Source organism: Staurois parvus, unplaced genomic scaffold (assembly GCF_062004578.1).
Source record: "Staurois parvus isolate SC_StPar_1 unplaced genomic scaffold, SC_StPar_1.0 ptg000621l, whole genome shotgun sequence".
NCBI classification, from domain to species: Eukaryota; Metazoa; Chordata; class Amphibia; order Anura; family Ranidae; genus Staurois; species Staurois parvus.
Genome location: NW_028318417.1, coordinates 829,780 through 844,194, shown reverse-complemented (window position 1 = coordinate 844,194; position 14,415 = coordinate 829,780). Strand labels below are relative to the sequence as shown.

General features: G+C 42.1%; 1 protein-coding gene across 1 annotated transcript in view; it reads left to right on the top strand.

Annotated features, from left to right (window-relative positions):
• Window positions 1-14,415, top strand: part of LOC149449388 (transient receptor potential cation channel subfamily V member 6-like) — a 52,345-nt gene that overhangs the window by 27,326 nt on the left and 10,604 nt on the right. The window contains exons 5-12 of the mRNA XM_089693303.1: window positions 133-231; window positions 363-535; window positions 2,847-2,993; window positions 6,029-6,238; window positions 6,322-6,408; window positions 9,444-9,520; window positions 10,770-10,935; window positions 12,924-12,990. Coding sequence (XP_089549429.1) covers window positions 133-231; window positions 363-535; window positions 2,847-2,993; window positions 6,029-6,238; window positions 6,322-6,408; window positions 9,444-9,520; window positions 10,770-10,935; window positions 12,924-12,990 — 1,026 coding nt within the window. The remainder of the gene's footprint in view (window positions 1-132; window positions 232-362; window positions 536-2,846; window positions 2,994-6,028; window positions 6,239-6,321; window positions 6,409-9,443; window positions 9,521-10,769; window positions 10,936-12,923; window positions 12,991-14,415) is intronic.

Genomic DNA, 14,415 nt, shown 5'->3' with positions numbered 1-14,415 from the left:
AGGACTGGCTTTTCGGGGCAGCCATATTGGAATTAAAATTGCTGACCAGTTAAAACATAATCTTAAATTTCAGACCTTCTCACCTTTTAAGAGGGTTTCAGATCTTCTAAACTGGCCCTATCCTCTCTCTAGGTGAACACGTACTGACGTTTGCTGCTTGTGTTGGCAATGAGGCCATCGTACGCTTGCTGATAGAGAGTGGAGCCAACATTCGGGCTCAAGACTCATACGGTAAGAAGCGGTAGTGTGATGTGTTGCCTTCACCTTGATGACCACACGTGAATGTTAACATGCCAATTTCATACACGAATGTTGAAAAGACTGAGGATGGCATTTTATCATGACTGTTGTCTAATTCCTAGGAAATACAGTTCTCCACATCCTCACCCTACAGCCCAACCAGACCATATCCTGCTTGATGTATGACCTCATTCTGTCTTGTGATGAGAAAGGCAATGACATTGAAGTGCAGATGATCCCAAATTTTATGGGCCTCACACCCTTCAAGCTGTCTGCATCGGAGGGAAACATTGAGGTGAGTCAACTCATTGTCTACCATGAATTCTGAGAGTGGACAGAACCCTCAGCAAAGTGATGGTCTCCTCCATTCTCCCATCAGTCCAAGTTTCAAAACAGAAGTGTAAATCAGAGCTTCAGGCTAAATGTATCTGTGAACTTTTGAAAATCTGAATTCCCGAGAATGGGTGCTGAGTAGTGGGAGGGGCCTAAAACTTGTGCCTAGGTATGGAGTGCAGGTGTCAGAAGTATGTAATGCAAATAGTGCAGGGGTCCAGGTTGGGTAGTGTGCATACTGCAGGATTCTGGGTTGGGGTCCAGGTTAAATAACGTACGTATTGAAAAGAGTCTAGGTGCGTAAGGTACACAGTGCAGGGGTCAGGTGTGTAATGTACAGCGTATGTATGTCACACGTGGGCAGGGGTGGACTGACAACTCATGGGGCCCCCGGGCAATAGGAGATCGTGGGGCCCCTGTTTTTTTGCCCAAACTCAAAAAAGCCTAAGAAAAAGGTACCAGGGGCATCTCATGGGGCCCTCTACTGACCCTGGGCCCTCGGGCAGTGCCCGAGTTTCCAAATTGGTCAATCCACCCCTGCACGTGGGTAATGCACAAAGTGCAGGGGTCAGGTGTATGTAACATACATGGTTTAGGAGTCAAAGTATATACATATATGTACCATCTATGCACATACATACACACTGCATATACATAGACACTTACCCCTCTGGTGACTTGGTTGGCCGTCCCTTTAGCCTCTTCAGTTCCCCATGTCCCCATCTGGCACTACTGGGTAATTTTCAGCACGTTTCCATGGTGTCTACCATTTATAGCCTATCTAAACCCAAAAACAAAAATGAAAAATGCAGCTAATCGGTCCTTTTTAGATGTGGTGGCTATTTTTTTCTTTATAAGACTTTTTCCCTTTCTATCCTCACCTAGTGATCGTGCCTGTAATACAATTCTGTCCTGTAGTGGCAAGGATCTCTCCTTGCACAGAATCTATGGAGTTGTCACCAAAGGATAGGCCTACAGAACATCTCCCTTTCTCTGTCAAATAGGGAGAGTGGTTTTGTAATTTGCAGAAAAACTTTGAGGACTCGGTTTTTGGAAGGGTCAACTTATATTATCTGTTCTTGCAGAAAATGTTCTTTACCTAAAAAGAAAACAAATGCAACCACCGCATCTAAGGACTGTAAGCTACAATACAGTTAAGGATACGTACGCCATAAAACAAGTGCACTTAACTTTTTTGCCCCCTTTCCCTGACCTAAGCTAACCCACCCTCCCTCTCCACAGTGAATACTTATTCCGATACCTGTGGTTCCTCTGTTTGTTTATATCCAACTCTGCAAGTCTTCACCAGGGGCGGACTGACAACTCATGGGGCCCCCGGGCAATAGGGGATCATGGGGCCCCTGTGTCCTTGCCCACACTCAAAAAAGCCTATGAAAAAGGTACCAGGGGCATCTCATGGGGCCCCCTACTGACCCCGGGCCCTCGGGCAGTGCCCGAGTTTCCAAATGGTCAGTCCACCCCTGGTCTTTACTGTCCTAGTCACTCTTGCAAATTAAAGCCCTATATTCTTCTATGGGACCATCTCCGGTCATCTCTGTCTTCGAGACGTGGCCCTAGAGTGGTCTATAGGGCAGTAATGCACCAGGGCAGCAAAAACGTACAAACGAACAGCAGAACCATGGCCTAAGGAATAAGGGAAGTATACATCTGTGAAGGGGCAAGTGCGTTTGGTTAGGTACAGGGGGAGGGCAAAAAAGGATAAATACACCTTGTTTTGAAGTGAACTTATCCTTTTAAAAAAAAATATTTTGTAGCTTACCAGTCTTTAGATGTGGTGCCTGCATCAGTTGTTTTTTTTTTTTTTTAACTTGTACAGAAAATAGGTGTTGATCCTGAGAATATCCCGGTATCCTGGTAACTCCATTTTTAAGGTTCACTCACCCTTTTAGATTTTTGTTCTTGGGTTTAGATACTGTATATTTAAAAATCCAACATCCTTGAGTTCCCAGGCTGCACCCATTTTGAGGGGTTCCTCCCCCATCCCTTTATTATATTATGGAAAATGTAAGAGGAGGAGATGGGGTACACAAGGGTGGGCGAGAACACCCATAAACTCCCAGGTAGTCAGGAAGAGAGCTGACCATGGCAGGGAGATTTCACGGTTGATGCTACATAATAGGCTCCCCTTATAATCGCAAAGGACTTTTTTTTTTTTTTGTGATCCTTTGTGAACTTCTCTTGCACAACCTCCTGTTTAAAAAAAAACAAAAAACAAAAAAAAACCCTTTTTGTTTCGTCTCTTGATCTTTCAGATGTTCCAGCACCTGCTAAAAAAACGTAAGCAGGTTCAATGGTCTTTTGGTCCTATAAACTCCATTCTGTATGACCTCTCGGGCATTGATTCTCGGGACGAGGATCAGTCTGTGTTGGAGCTTGTGGTTTCTTCTAGAAAGAGAGAGGTATGTATATTTATTTATTTATTTCAGGTACTTATATAGCACCGTCAGCACAGTACGTATAGCACAGCGCTTTACATATATATTGTACATTCACATCAGTCCCTAACCCTGAAGGGGTGTACAATCTAAGGTGTATAGTTTGGCTGAAAAAAGGCAAAAGTCCATCCAGTTCAACCATTGAAAAAAAAAAAGTTATAATTCTATACCCACAGTTGATCCAGAGGAAGGCAAAAAAACCCAGCAAAGCATGACCCAATTTGCACCTGCAGGGAAAACATTCCTTCCTGATCCCCCGAGAGGCAATCCAATATTCCCTGGATCAACTTTACCTATAAATGTTATATCCAGTTATATTCTGTGTATCTAAGAAAGAATCCAGGACTTTTTTTTTTAAAGCAATTAACTGAGCTGGCCAGAACCAACTCTTGAGGGAGTCTATTCCACATTCTCACAGCTCTCACTGTGAAGAAACCTTTCCGTGTTTGAAGATTAAATTTATTTTCCTCCAGACATAAAGAGTGCCCCCTTATGTATTATACATGGAGATCATATCCCCCCTTATGTAGTATACATGGAGATCATATCCCCCTTATGTATTATACATGGAGATCATATCCCCCCTTATGTATTATACATGGAGATCATATCCCCCCTTATGTATTATACATGGTGATCATATCCCCCCTTATGTATTATACATGATGATCATATCCCCCCTTATGTATTATACATGGAGATCATATCCCCCCTTATGTATTATACATGGAGATCATATCCCCCCTTATGTATTATACATGGAGATCATATCCCCCCTTATGTATTATACATGGAGATCATATCCCCCCCTTATGTATTATACATGGTGATCATATCCCCCACTTATGTATTATCTATGGTGATCACATCCCCCCTTATGTATTATACATGGTGATCACATCCCCCCTTATGTATTATACATGGAGATCATATCCCCCCTTATGTATTATACATGGAGATCATATCCCCCCCTTATGTATTATACATGGAGATCATATACCCCCTTATGTATTATACATGGAGATCATATCCCCCCTTATGTATTATACATGGAGATCATATCCCCCCTTATGTATTATACATGGAGATCATATCCCCCCCTTATGTATTATACATGGAGATCATATCCCCCCCTTATGTATTATACATGGAGATCATATCCCCCCCTTATGTATTATACATGGAGATCATATCCCCCCTTATGTATTATACATGGAGATCATATCCCCCCTTATATATTATACATGGAGATCATATCCCCCCTTATGTATTATACATGGAGGTCATATCCCCCCTTATGTATTATACATGGAGGTCATATCCCCCCTTATGTATTATACATGGAGATCATATCCCCCCTTATGTATTATACATGGAGATCATATCCCCCCTTATGTATTATACATGGAGATCATATCCCCTCCTTATGTATTATACATGGAGATCATATCCCCCCTTATGTATTATACATGGAGATCATATCCCCCCTTATGTATTATACATGGAGATCATATCCCCCCTTATGTATTATACATGGAGATCATATCCCCCCTTATGTATTATACATGGATATCATATCCCCTCCTTATGATCATATCATATACCCCCTTATGTATTATACATGGAGATCATATCCCCCCTTATGTATTATACATGGAGATCATATCCCCCCCTTATGTATTATACATGGAGATCATATCCCCCCCTTATGTATTATACATGGAGATCATATCCCCCCCTTATGTATTATACATGGAGATCATATCCCCCCCTTATGTATTATACATGGAGATCATATCCCCCCTTATGTATTATACATGGAGATCATATCCCCCCTTATGTATTATACATGGAGGTCATATCCCCCCTTATGTATTATACATGGAGGTCATATCCCCCCTTATGTATTATACATGGAGGTCATATCCCCCCTTATGTATTATACATGGAGATCATATCCCCCCTTATGTATTATACATGGAGATCATATCCCCCCTTATGTATTATACATGGATATCATATCCCCTCCTTATGTATTATACATGGAGATCATATCCCCCCTTATGTATTATACATGTTTATTTGTAAGGTGTCAGAGAGAACAGGGATTGATGTGCAAACATTTTGTGGCTAGAGTTTCTCTTGCTTAAAGTGCATCTAACGCCAATATATATTTTATTACATGGAATTTATCCTCTTCAGTTCCCCATGTCCCTATCTGGCATTACAACCTTCATAGCTAGGACACGAACAGCTTCTTAAGGAAGCCACCTACCAGTTCTGTTTTCCTTTTATATTTCCCTATTTAAAAATTTAAATGCAGCTTTTGTCTGCTATTCTTACCTCCTCTGCAGAGCTGTTCACCACAGACTCCCCTACTATGTGGTCTAGCGCCACTCGTCTTCCAGGTTGAATGATGGTCAGTGTCATGCCCCGCCAACTTCACCTGAGTTCCAGGGTGTCATGGACCCGCCCACCTGGGAGAACATAATCATGGCACCCTGCTCTCACATTACAGTATAGCAGAAAATGTTACAGCAAGCATCATTATGTCAGTAATGCTTGCTGCAACATTGAGGATCAGTCATCGCTGGTGATGGTTGGAAGAGGACCCTGAAAATCAGATAATTGGCTAGAAAACATCTGAAAAAGTTATTGTATAACCAGGGGCGGACTGACAACTCATGGGGCCCCTGGGGCAATAGGCGATCATGGGGCCCCTGTGCCCTTGCCCAAACTCAAAAAAGCCTATGAAAAAGGTACCAGGGGCATCTCATGGGGCCCCCTACTGACCCCAGGCCCTCGGGCAGTGCCCGAGTTTCCAAATGGTCAGTCAGCCCCTGTATATAACACAAGATCAAAGATTACATGCTTATGGGGGGGGGGGGGGGTGGCAGAGGGGAGGAGGAAGAACTGGTGGTGGATAGAGGTTAGAGTTGGCATTAAGTTCAATTTGAACTATCAAGACCTAACCTGTGTTAAACGTACCTTTTTTATAGGCTCGGCTTATCCTAGAAATGACTCCCGTGAAAGAGTTGGTCTGTTTAAAATGGCGGAGCTGTGGTCGACCATACTTTTGGCTCTTGGCAGCAATCTACTTCCTGTATATGGTATGCGTTACTGTCAGTTGCACCTATCGGCCTCTGAAGTCCATTCCAAAGGCCAATGATTCAAGAAGTTCCATCATCATGATTCAAAAGCCTCTGAGTGTAAGTCACTTGTTAAAGCCTCAGTTGTGGGCACTCTTTCGTTGGTCACCTCTGATGGACTTTTCTTTTTTGGAACCCAACAGGAGGCCTATGTCTCTTATCAAGATCATCTTCGTCTGAGTGGGGAGCTGATCAGTGTAATTGGAGCAATAGTTATTTTACTTCTCATGGTAGGAACTTTTTCAAGTCTCACAATTTTTTTTTTTGTTCTTTAGAAATTGTTGAAGCTGCATTTGAGCCATAATATTTGAGAACCTCAATATGAATTAAGGTGATAATTCTTGACACAAAAAATGATGAATTCTATCTTAGCTTCTTAAAAGTTGTTCTGAAGGTTTTTTACCATCATGCATTTTAGGCATGACGGTAAAACTTCAGCGTGCAGCTTTCCTAGGGACGGACTGACAACTCATGGGACCCCGGGCATAGGGGATCATGGGGCCCCTGTGTCCTTGCCCACACTTAAAGCACACCCAAAAAAGCCTAAACAAGTTACCAGTGGCATTTGATGGGGCCCCCTACTGACCCCGGGCCCTTGGGCAGTGCTCGAATGGTCAGTCAGTCCCTGAGCTTTCCCCTCAGCCCGCCCTTATACTTACCTGAGCCCCATCTTGATCCAGCGCTGTGCACGAGAGCATCGGCTCTCCTGGGTCTCTCCCTCTTCATAGGCTGAGACATGGCAGCAAGAGCCATTGGCTTCCACTGCTGTCAGTCACAGCCAGTGAGAAGAGAGCAAGGGGTGGTGCTGAGCCATCTAATATACACACAGAGGTGTCTTGAGAGTGAGCACACACAAGCGCCCCCAGAACAATCAGCTTGGTCATGGACTACTCAGCAGGGGAGGGGGGAGCCAGGAGCGCCAGTGGGGGACCTGAGAAGAGGAGAATTGGGGTTTCTCTGTACAATACCATTGCACAGAGGAAAGTAATATGACTTTTTTTTTTGTTTGTTTGTTTTATATGAACCTTTTTAATATTGCTTTAATCACTAGCAGATACCGTACACTCTATTGCCAAACAATGGTAGACATCAGTTGTATGAGCTTGTTAGACATTCCATTCCAAGACCAAGGACATAAATAATAAGTTGACCTCCTGGTTAGAACAGCCTCTACTCTTCTGCAAATGCTTTCCACAATATTTTAGTTGTGGGAATTTTAGGTCGCTCAGCCCAAGGGGAGTATTTGTAAGGTACTGTTGTTGGATGAGAAGACCTGGCTCACAAGTGAACTTTCAGTTCACCCCAAAGGTTGGAAATCCCAGCCAGCATTGTCAACCCTAATTGCTGGTTTATAGAACTCTGCCACCCATCTTTTTTTTTTTTTTATCCTTCTCCACATGAGTACTAATGGGGTTGATTTACTATAGGAAAATAGACTGTGCACTTTGCAAGTGCAGTTGCTCCAGAGCTTAGTGAATGAGCAAAAACTCTGCTGACTTCTATCATTCAATCGTGTGCAACCAAAAATGCAGTTTTATTCATTTTCCTTGCCCGTGATTGGGTATTCTTTGCAAAGTGAAGCCTCACCTCATTTGCTAAGCTGTGGAGCAACTGCATGTGACTGGCAATAGACTGCAACAGTCTATTTGCCTTTCAAAATGAACCCCCATTGATTCCTTTACCAGCTGTCCTAACTCAAAAAAAAAAAAAAAAGCCACACAATGGGGTCTATGTATAAAAAAAAAAAAAAAAAAGACTGCTGTGAGAATGTCCTAGAACAGGGCTTAAAATTTCGAGTCTAGACCTACTAGCCAGGCACAAACCTTACTCTCCACCAGGTGCCCCACCCAACCTTGCCCAGGTCCGCCTCCAACCCCACCCCTGGCCCGCCCCCAACCATGCACCCTTAAAGCTTATGAAATTACATTTTTCTTTAGAATAAAGAGTCCAAAATATTAAACTGTATACAGTAATGTATATCCCCCTCCCCTGTACTCCATTATAGTGATATGACATGTATACAGTAATGTATATCCCCCTCCCCTGTACTCCATTATAGTGATATGACATGTATACAGTAATGTATATCCCCCTCCCCTGTACTCCATTATAGTGATATGACATGTATACAATAATGTATATCCCCCTCCCCTGTACTCCATTATAGTGATATGACATGTATACAATAATGTATATCCCCCTCCCCCGTACCCAATTATAGTGATATGACATGTATACAGTAATGTATATCCCCCTCCCCCGTACCCCATTATAGTGATATGACATGTATACAGTATGTATATCCCAGCTCCCCTGTACTCCATTATAGTGATATGACATGTATATAGTACTTACTGTCCCCCATGGCAGTGGAGAGGGTGACTCCTCTCAGCGGAGGAGATCGGACCTCTCTTGCACCTGTCCCCTCAGCGGCGGTGCTGAAGAAGCCGGAAACTGGAAGTTGGAAACCCGGAACTCGACTTCACAATGAGGCTTGGAGCGCAGCCGCTAGGGAAATTCTCCTCACATTTGCGAGCGGATTTTTCAAGCCCTGTCCTAGAATAGTGTGTGTATATGTATGTTTGTGTGTATAATAATAATAATAATAATTTTTTTTATATATATATATATATATATATATATGAGATTTGTTTTTGTTTTTTTTTTGCCTAATACACATGTATTTCCAATGATCATCTGCTCCATCTACTGGCCATAATGCCATATTTTCCTGATTGAGGTATTTCTGGATATACCACATTATGGCCAATAGATGGAGTTGACAATTGTAGGACATAAATATACTGTATCAGGCAAAATACAGGGAAATTTGTATAGTCTAAGCAAATGCTTAAGGTGCAGAATTTATTTTTAATAAAGTTCATTGTGCATAGGGAAAGGGCACTTGGAAATATACAGTAGTTGTGGGGTGGGGTGGGGGGGGGGGGGGTGATGCCTCCTGCAACAATGTTAGGAGCTTGGTGGTGTCACTGAGAGTAATTAAAGCTGTGTCTTACTCCAGGAACAAGGCAAAAGAAAACCAGACCGTTCTGGAATTTGATCTAGAGAAGGAGAGGGAGGTTTGGGGTTATAGGTGGGTAACCTGGGCCTGGGTGTACCCTTCAAACCACAACAATTTCTGTTGAAACTCATGGGAGGGACTATGAAGTTTTCTGGTTGCTTATGCTTTTTAGTCTTTTTTTTTTTTTTTTTTGTTTGTTTGTTTTTTTTTTTGTTTACTGATTTTCATTTTTATTCCTATTAGATCCCTGACCTCGTACGGGTTGGAGCTACCAGATATTTTGGACAGACAGTTCTTGGTGGACCTTTTCATATCATAATGTAAGAATCTTTACAAATCTCCCTGACATACATTGTGGGGTTTTCAATAACAGCAAGTCGATGCCAGGGGCGGACTGACAACTCATGGGGCCCCTGGGCAATAGGGGATCATGGGGCCCCTGTGTCCTTGCCCAAACTCAATAAAAGCCTATGAAAATGGTACCAGGGGCGTCTCATGGGGCCCCCTACTGACCCCAGGCCCTCGGGCAGTGCCGAGTTTCCAAATGGTCAGACCGCCCCTGGTCGATGGTGGGTAGTGTAGAGATCGAAAAAATGAGCAACATTACACTCTTCTTTTATGCAAGTCTTTGGATTTTATTTAAAACAGTTTTGCCCAGTTGGACAGGTTCCTCCCTGTACTGAAATTACTCACAATGTGTTTTGGAAGCTGCAGCAAGTCAGACAGAGCCGGTCTCCTATCCCAGCTAGAGGACATCCAGTATTAGCTCTTTTCTCTTTTGCCTGATTGTCTCTGGCCCGTCCTTTTCAGTCAGTGCTTTTATTCATGGAAGCTCAGCATTACATGTGGGCGTTACCTAGGGCATTCTGCATGCAAATACAGACTGATGAGCTCATCTTTCTATCACTCTGCCCTCTCCTTCTGTCAGCATCCTCTTTGTACCGCTGGACACATTCTTGGCTGCTTCTGTAGCTGCTTCTGCCCCCTTTTTTGAGCTCTGCTGTACAGGGACTGCACACTGTAGCAGGGACTTGCAAATACCTTTATTAAAAATGACCTTTGGGTAAAACACTACTATACTTAGTGTGCTATAGGTTGTCCACCCAAGTGTGCTATAGGTTGTCCACCCAAATCTGATGTATCTGTTATTGGGTGGTCTAGCCCAGGGTTACAAAGCTGGGTAGGGTGCTTCCAGGCTTTTCATGGTTTACATAATTTCGTATAATGTCATATGTTTTTCATTGTGTAGACAGGCCGACTGAGGGTTCTGATGTGAAAATGGGGCAGGGGGTTGGGGGAACTCGTGTGACTGTGGGCGGCCGGGGGCTCTGGTGTGACTGTGGGCGGCCGGGGGCTCTGGTGGGAACGCGGGCGGCCCGAGGGCTCTGGTGTGAACGCGAGGGACACTGAAGTCTGTGATGTAAAGGGGGGGGTGTTGAGGACTTTGATGAAATAGGGGGACCCCATTTTAGAGGGGTGTGCCTTGAGAATTTGCATACTTATGACTTTGTTTGCCGTTTATTCCTGCTGCCCAATGCCTATAACGTCTTCTTCCATTTCCTTCTTTAGAATAACATTTGCCTGTATGGTGATGGCAGTTTTGGTGATGAGGGTCACCAATAGCAATGGGGAGGCAATCCCTATGTCGGTGGCATTGGTGCTTGGATGGTGTTACATCCTATATTTCACCCGAGGCTTCCAGATGCTCGGACCTTTCACCATCATGATTCAGAAGGTACAAGTGCCAGAGCCATTGTTACTTTTGCATTTCTTTCTTTTAAAAAAAAAAAAAAAAAATGGAACTCTAGATTAAATAAATAAAAAAAGACATACATGATGCAGTCTGTCAGTAGCATTAAAGTGGAAGTAAAGGGTGAATACTTACCTGTCCAATCGTCCCTCACCGGTCCTGGCATCTTCTTCTGAGTGCCAGTCTTCAGGTCTCTTTATTGATTGGCAGGGGGTGACGTCACTCCTGTACATGCACGGCAGCTCGTCACCCAGCACTCAGACTGGCCTAGCATTGTAAGCTGAGCTGCACGTGTGCAATTTGGATTACAACACCGGAGAAGACGCAAGCAGGCAGGTGGGGACATTTTATTGCAGAAGAGACAGTGCAAGTCTCTTCTGCAATAAAAGCTTGCCTGCGCACAGTTTTTTACAGTGGACTTTAACACACCCTGCAACATCGTTTTATTAGTTGTTGGTCCAGTCCAGTGGATCTGTTATTTCTATACTTTCAGCAAAAGTGACTGTTATGGCTCAGATACTCTCTCTACAAGCAGGTCATGACTCTCCAACTGAACTACTGATCCCAATATTCTCTTAATAATGTAACAAAAACTGACCATAGATGGGTGTTTTTTTTTCCAACCAGTGGGTTGATCGAGAAAAGCTGACCCGCTTCCCATATGGAAGATATATTTGAAATTCTATTTTTAAAATATTCTTGCCAAATATATCGCCATATATTTGAAATGCTATAATTTTGGATATCTTCAATATATTTCAAAATAGATTTCAATACAGATTTGTATTTTTAAAGACCTATAGTATATTTGAAATGTATTTTAAAAAATGTCTCATATTTTGAAATAAAAATGCATTTCAGCATGCACAGAGTGTGTGTATGTATGTGTGTATGTATGTGTATATACTGTGTATGTATGTGTATATACTGTGTATGTATGTATGTGTATGTACAGTATGTATGTGTATGTACAGTATGTATGTGTATGTACAGTGTGTATGTACTGTGTGTACGTGTGTGTGTGTGTGTGTGTGTGTGTGTATGTATGTATGTGTGTATATATATATATATATATATATATATATATATATATATATATATATATATAATGTGTGCGTGTATATTAATTTTTTTTTTTTTTTCATGGCAATATATTTGGGAAGAATATTTTTAAAATAGATTTCAAGTGCAGTTTCCTTCATGTGGGTTCCCACACATTTGAGATTCATGGAGGCATCCTTCCTGGTGTGTCATTGTATTCTGACAGCAGGTAGACCTCAGAATACACTGAGCAGCACTGCAATCTATAGCCTGCAGAGCTGATTGAGTGGAATTTTTTCAACAGGGCTGTTGAACAGAAGCCGATTGGTAGATCAACTTCAGTTCAACTACAGCGGCCATACATAGATTGAAATTCACCTGATCCCTGCTGAACCAGCCGAATTTATATTATTTATATTATTACAGATACTTATATAGCTCTGTCAATTTACGCAGCACTTTACATATATATTGTACATTCACATCAGTCCCTAACCCTCAAGCGGCGTACAATCTATATATGGCTGGCTTACAGGGTTGGGAGAAGCCATATAACTTTTGCCTTCGTTACAGTATTTTGACTTTTTTTAACTTTTTAAAACTTTTTTTTTTTTACAAAAGAAAGTGACTGATTTTTTTTCTTTTTTTTTTCCTTCTAAAGAACTGTGACAAAAGGCAATCCCAAAGACTGCTCTTGTGGGTCTGATGTCAGAAAACTTATACAGGCATACCCAGACTCCATCGCAGCCGCATGGGCTACTGAGGTTATGGTTGTGCCATTGGCCATGGGGCAATTGCCGTTTTGTTAAAATGCTAACAGGCTTCAGATTAAATATTATACATTGTTCAGCTGTTTTTTGTAAAATGTTTAGTAATTTTGTGGGCTATCATTTTCATCCTCTTGCACTGTCTGCTTTGTTTTTTTTCTTAAGATGATATTCGGAGACCTGTTGAGATTCTGTTGGCTCATGGCAGTTGTCATTCTTGGATTTGGTGGAGGTGAGAAGAGCCGACTTCTATATAGTTCTCTGCAGATGCAATGCTGGTTTCATGATAGATAAGGAAAGCTGAATTCCAGGTATTTTTTTATGTTTTTGTTTTTTTGTTTTTTTTGCATAGATACATTGGTCCAGCTTGACCCAATGTTGAAATGCAAATTTTATATCTGACTTATCCCTGTGGCAAAGGAAAATCACTGTAGTAGCTGTTGCTACTGCAGTGATTTTTTTTTTTTACGGTTTTCCTGGATGTTTGCTGAGCAGCTACCCTACTGCACAGTAACCCCAGAGGGCCATTTTGCTCAACACGGGCACCATTCAGAGTAAGGCCTTGTCGTTTCTTCCAATGAATATTGGGCCCCTGACACACAGATCAGATCGGTTTTGTTCAGCAGGGGACCTGGTTGCTTATCCCCTGCTGAGCTGAGCGGCTGAATGACAGATCTGCGTCCACTCTGCTTTTGTGGATACGGGTAAAGCCTTCTCGGCTCTATAGGCAGCCAGATGTAAACGGACCGGCTGTCTGTTTACACCCGACAGCCCTCTGATCTGGCCAGACAGAGGAAAATGGATCTCCTTTCCCTATTATTTTTTTTTTTGTGTGTGTTTTTTTTTTTTTTTTTTTGCTTTGTTTTTGAATCAGAGATAGCCAGTTGTAAATGGACATGAGTCTGTTTACATATGACTGCCCATAGAGGAGAATGGAGGGTCTGATTAGGTCCATCTGAAATACAGACAGACCCGATCTGACCACTCGTGTGAAAGGAGCCTAAGGCATTCTCTGATTGGATGAGGTGGGGATTGTGATGTCATGTCCTCTTGTCTCCACCTCTTCCAATCAGAGATACTTTGCAGGCATTGAGAGAATGCTAAATGCTCTCTGAATGGAACCAATGCCAAGCAAATCCCAGTGGTTACTATGCAGCAGGGCTTGAGATATGGAATACAACTGTGGTAGAGGCAGTTTCTACAGTCTAAGTCTTCTCTTCCACAGGGATTGGCCAGGTATGGAACATAAATACTTTCATTGTGCCAAGCAGCAACTATGGAAAAAAAGCATGCCTGGAATTCAGCTTTGAATCATAGAACTCAAATCGTAAAAAGAAATGGGAATATTGGTGCACACGTTAATCACTCACAACAAATATCTCAATTTTTATTTTTGTACATAAAAAAAAAGGAAAGCTTACATACTGTAAGTCCACCTAGAGAACATACCCATTTACAATCTCAACATTTTACAATAGCAACAGCTACAGTTTAAATACATAGTTCACTGTTACCCAAAAAACTGCCTACCCACATGGAAGAAAAGTATATTTTAAAAATACTCTTCCCAAATATATTGCCTTATATTTGAAATGCTACAATTTTGGCCATATCCAATATATTCAAATTTTATATATATATATATTTTTATTTATTT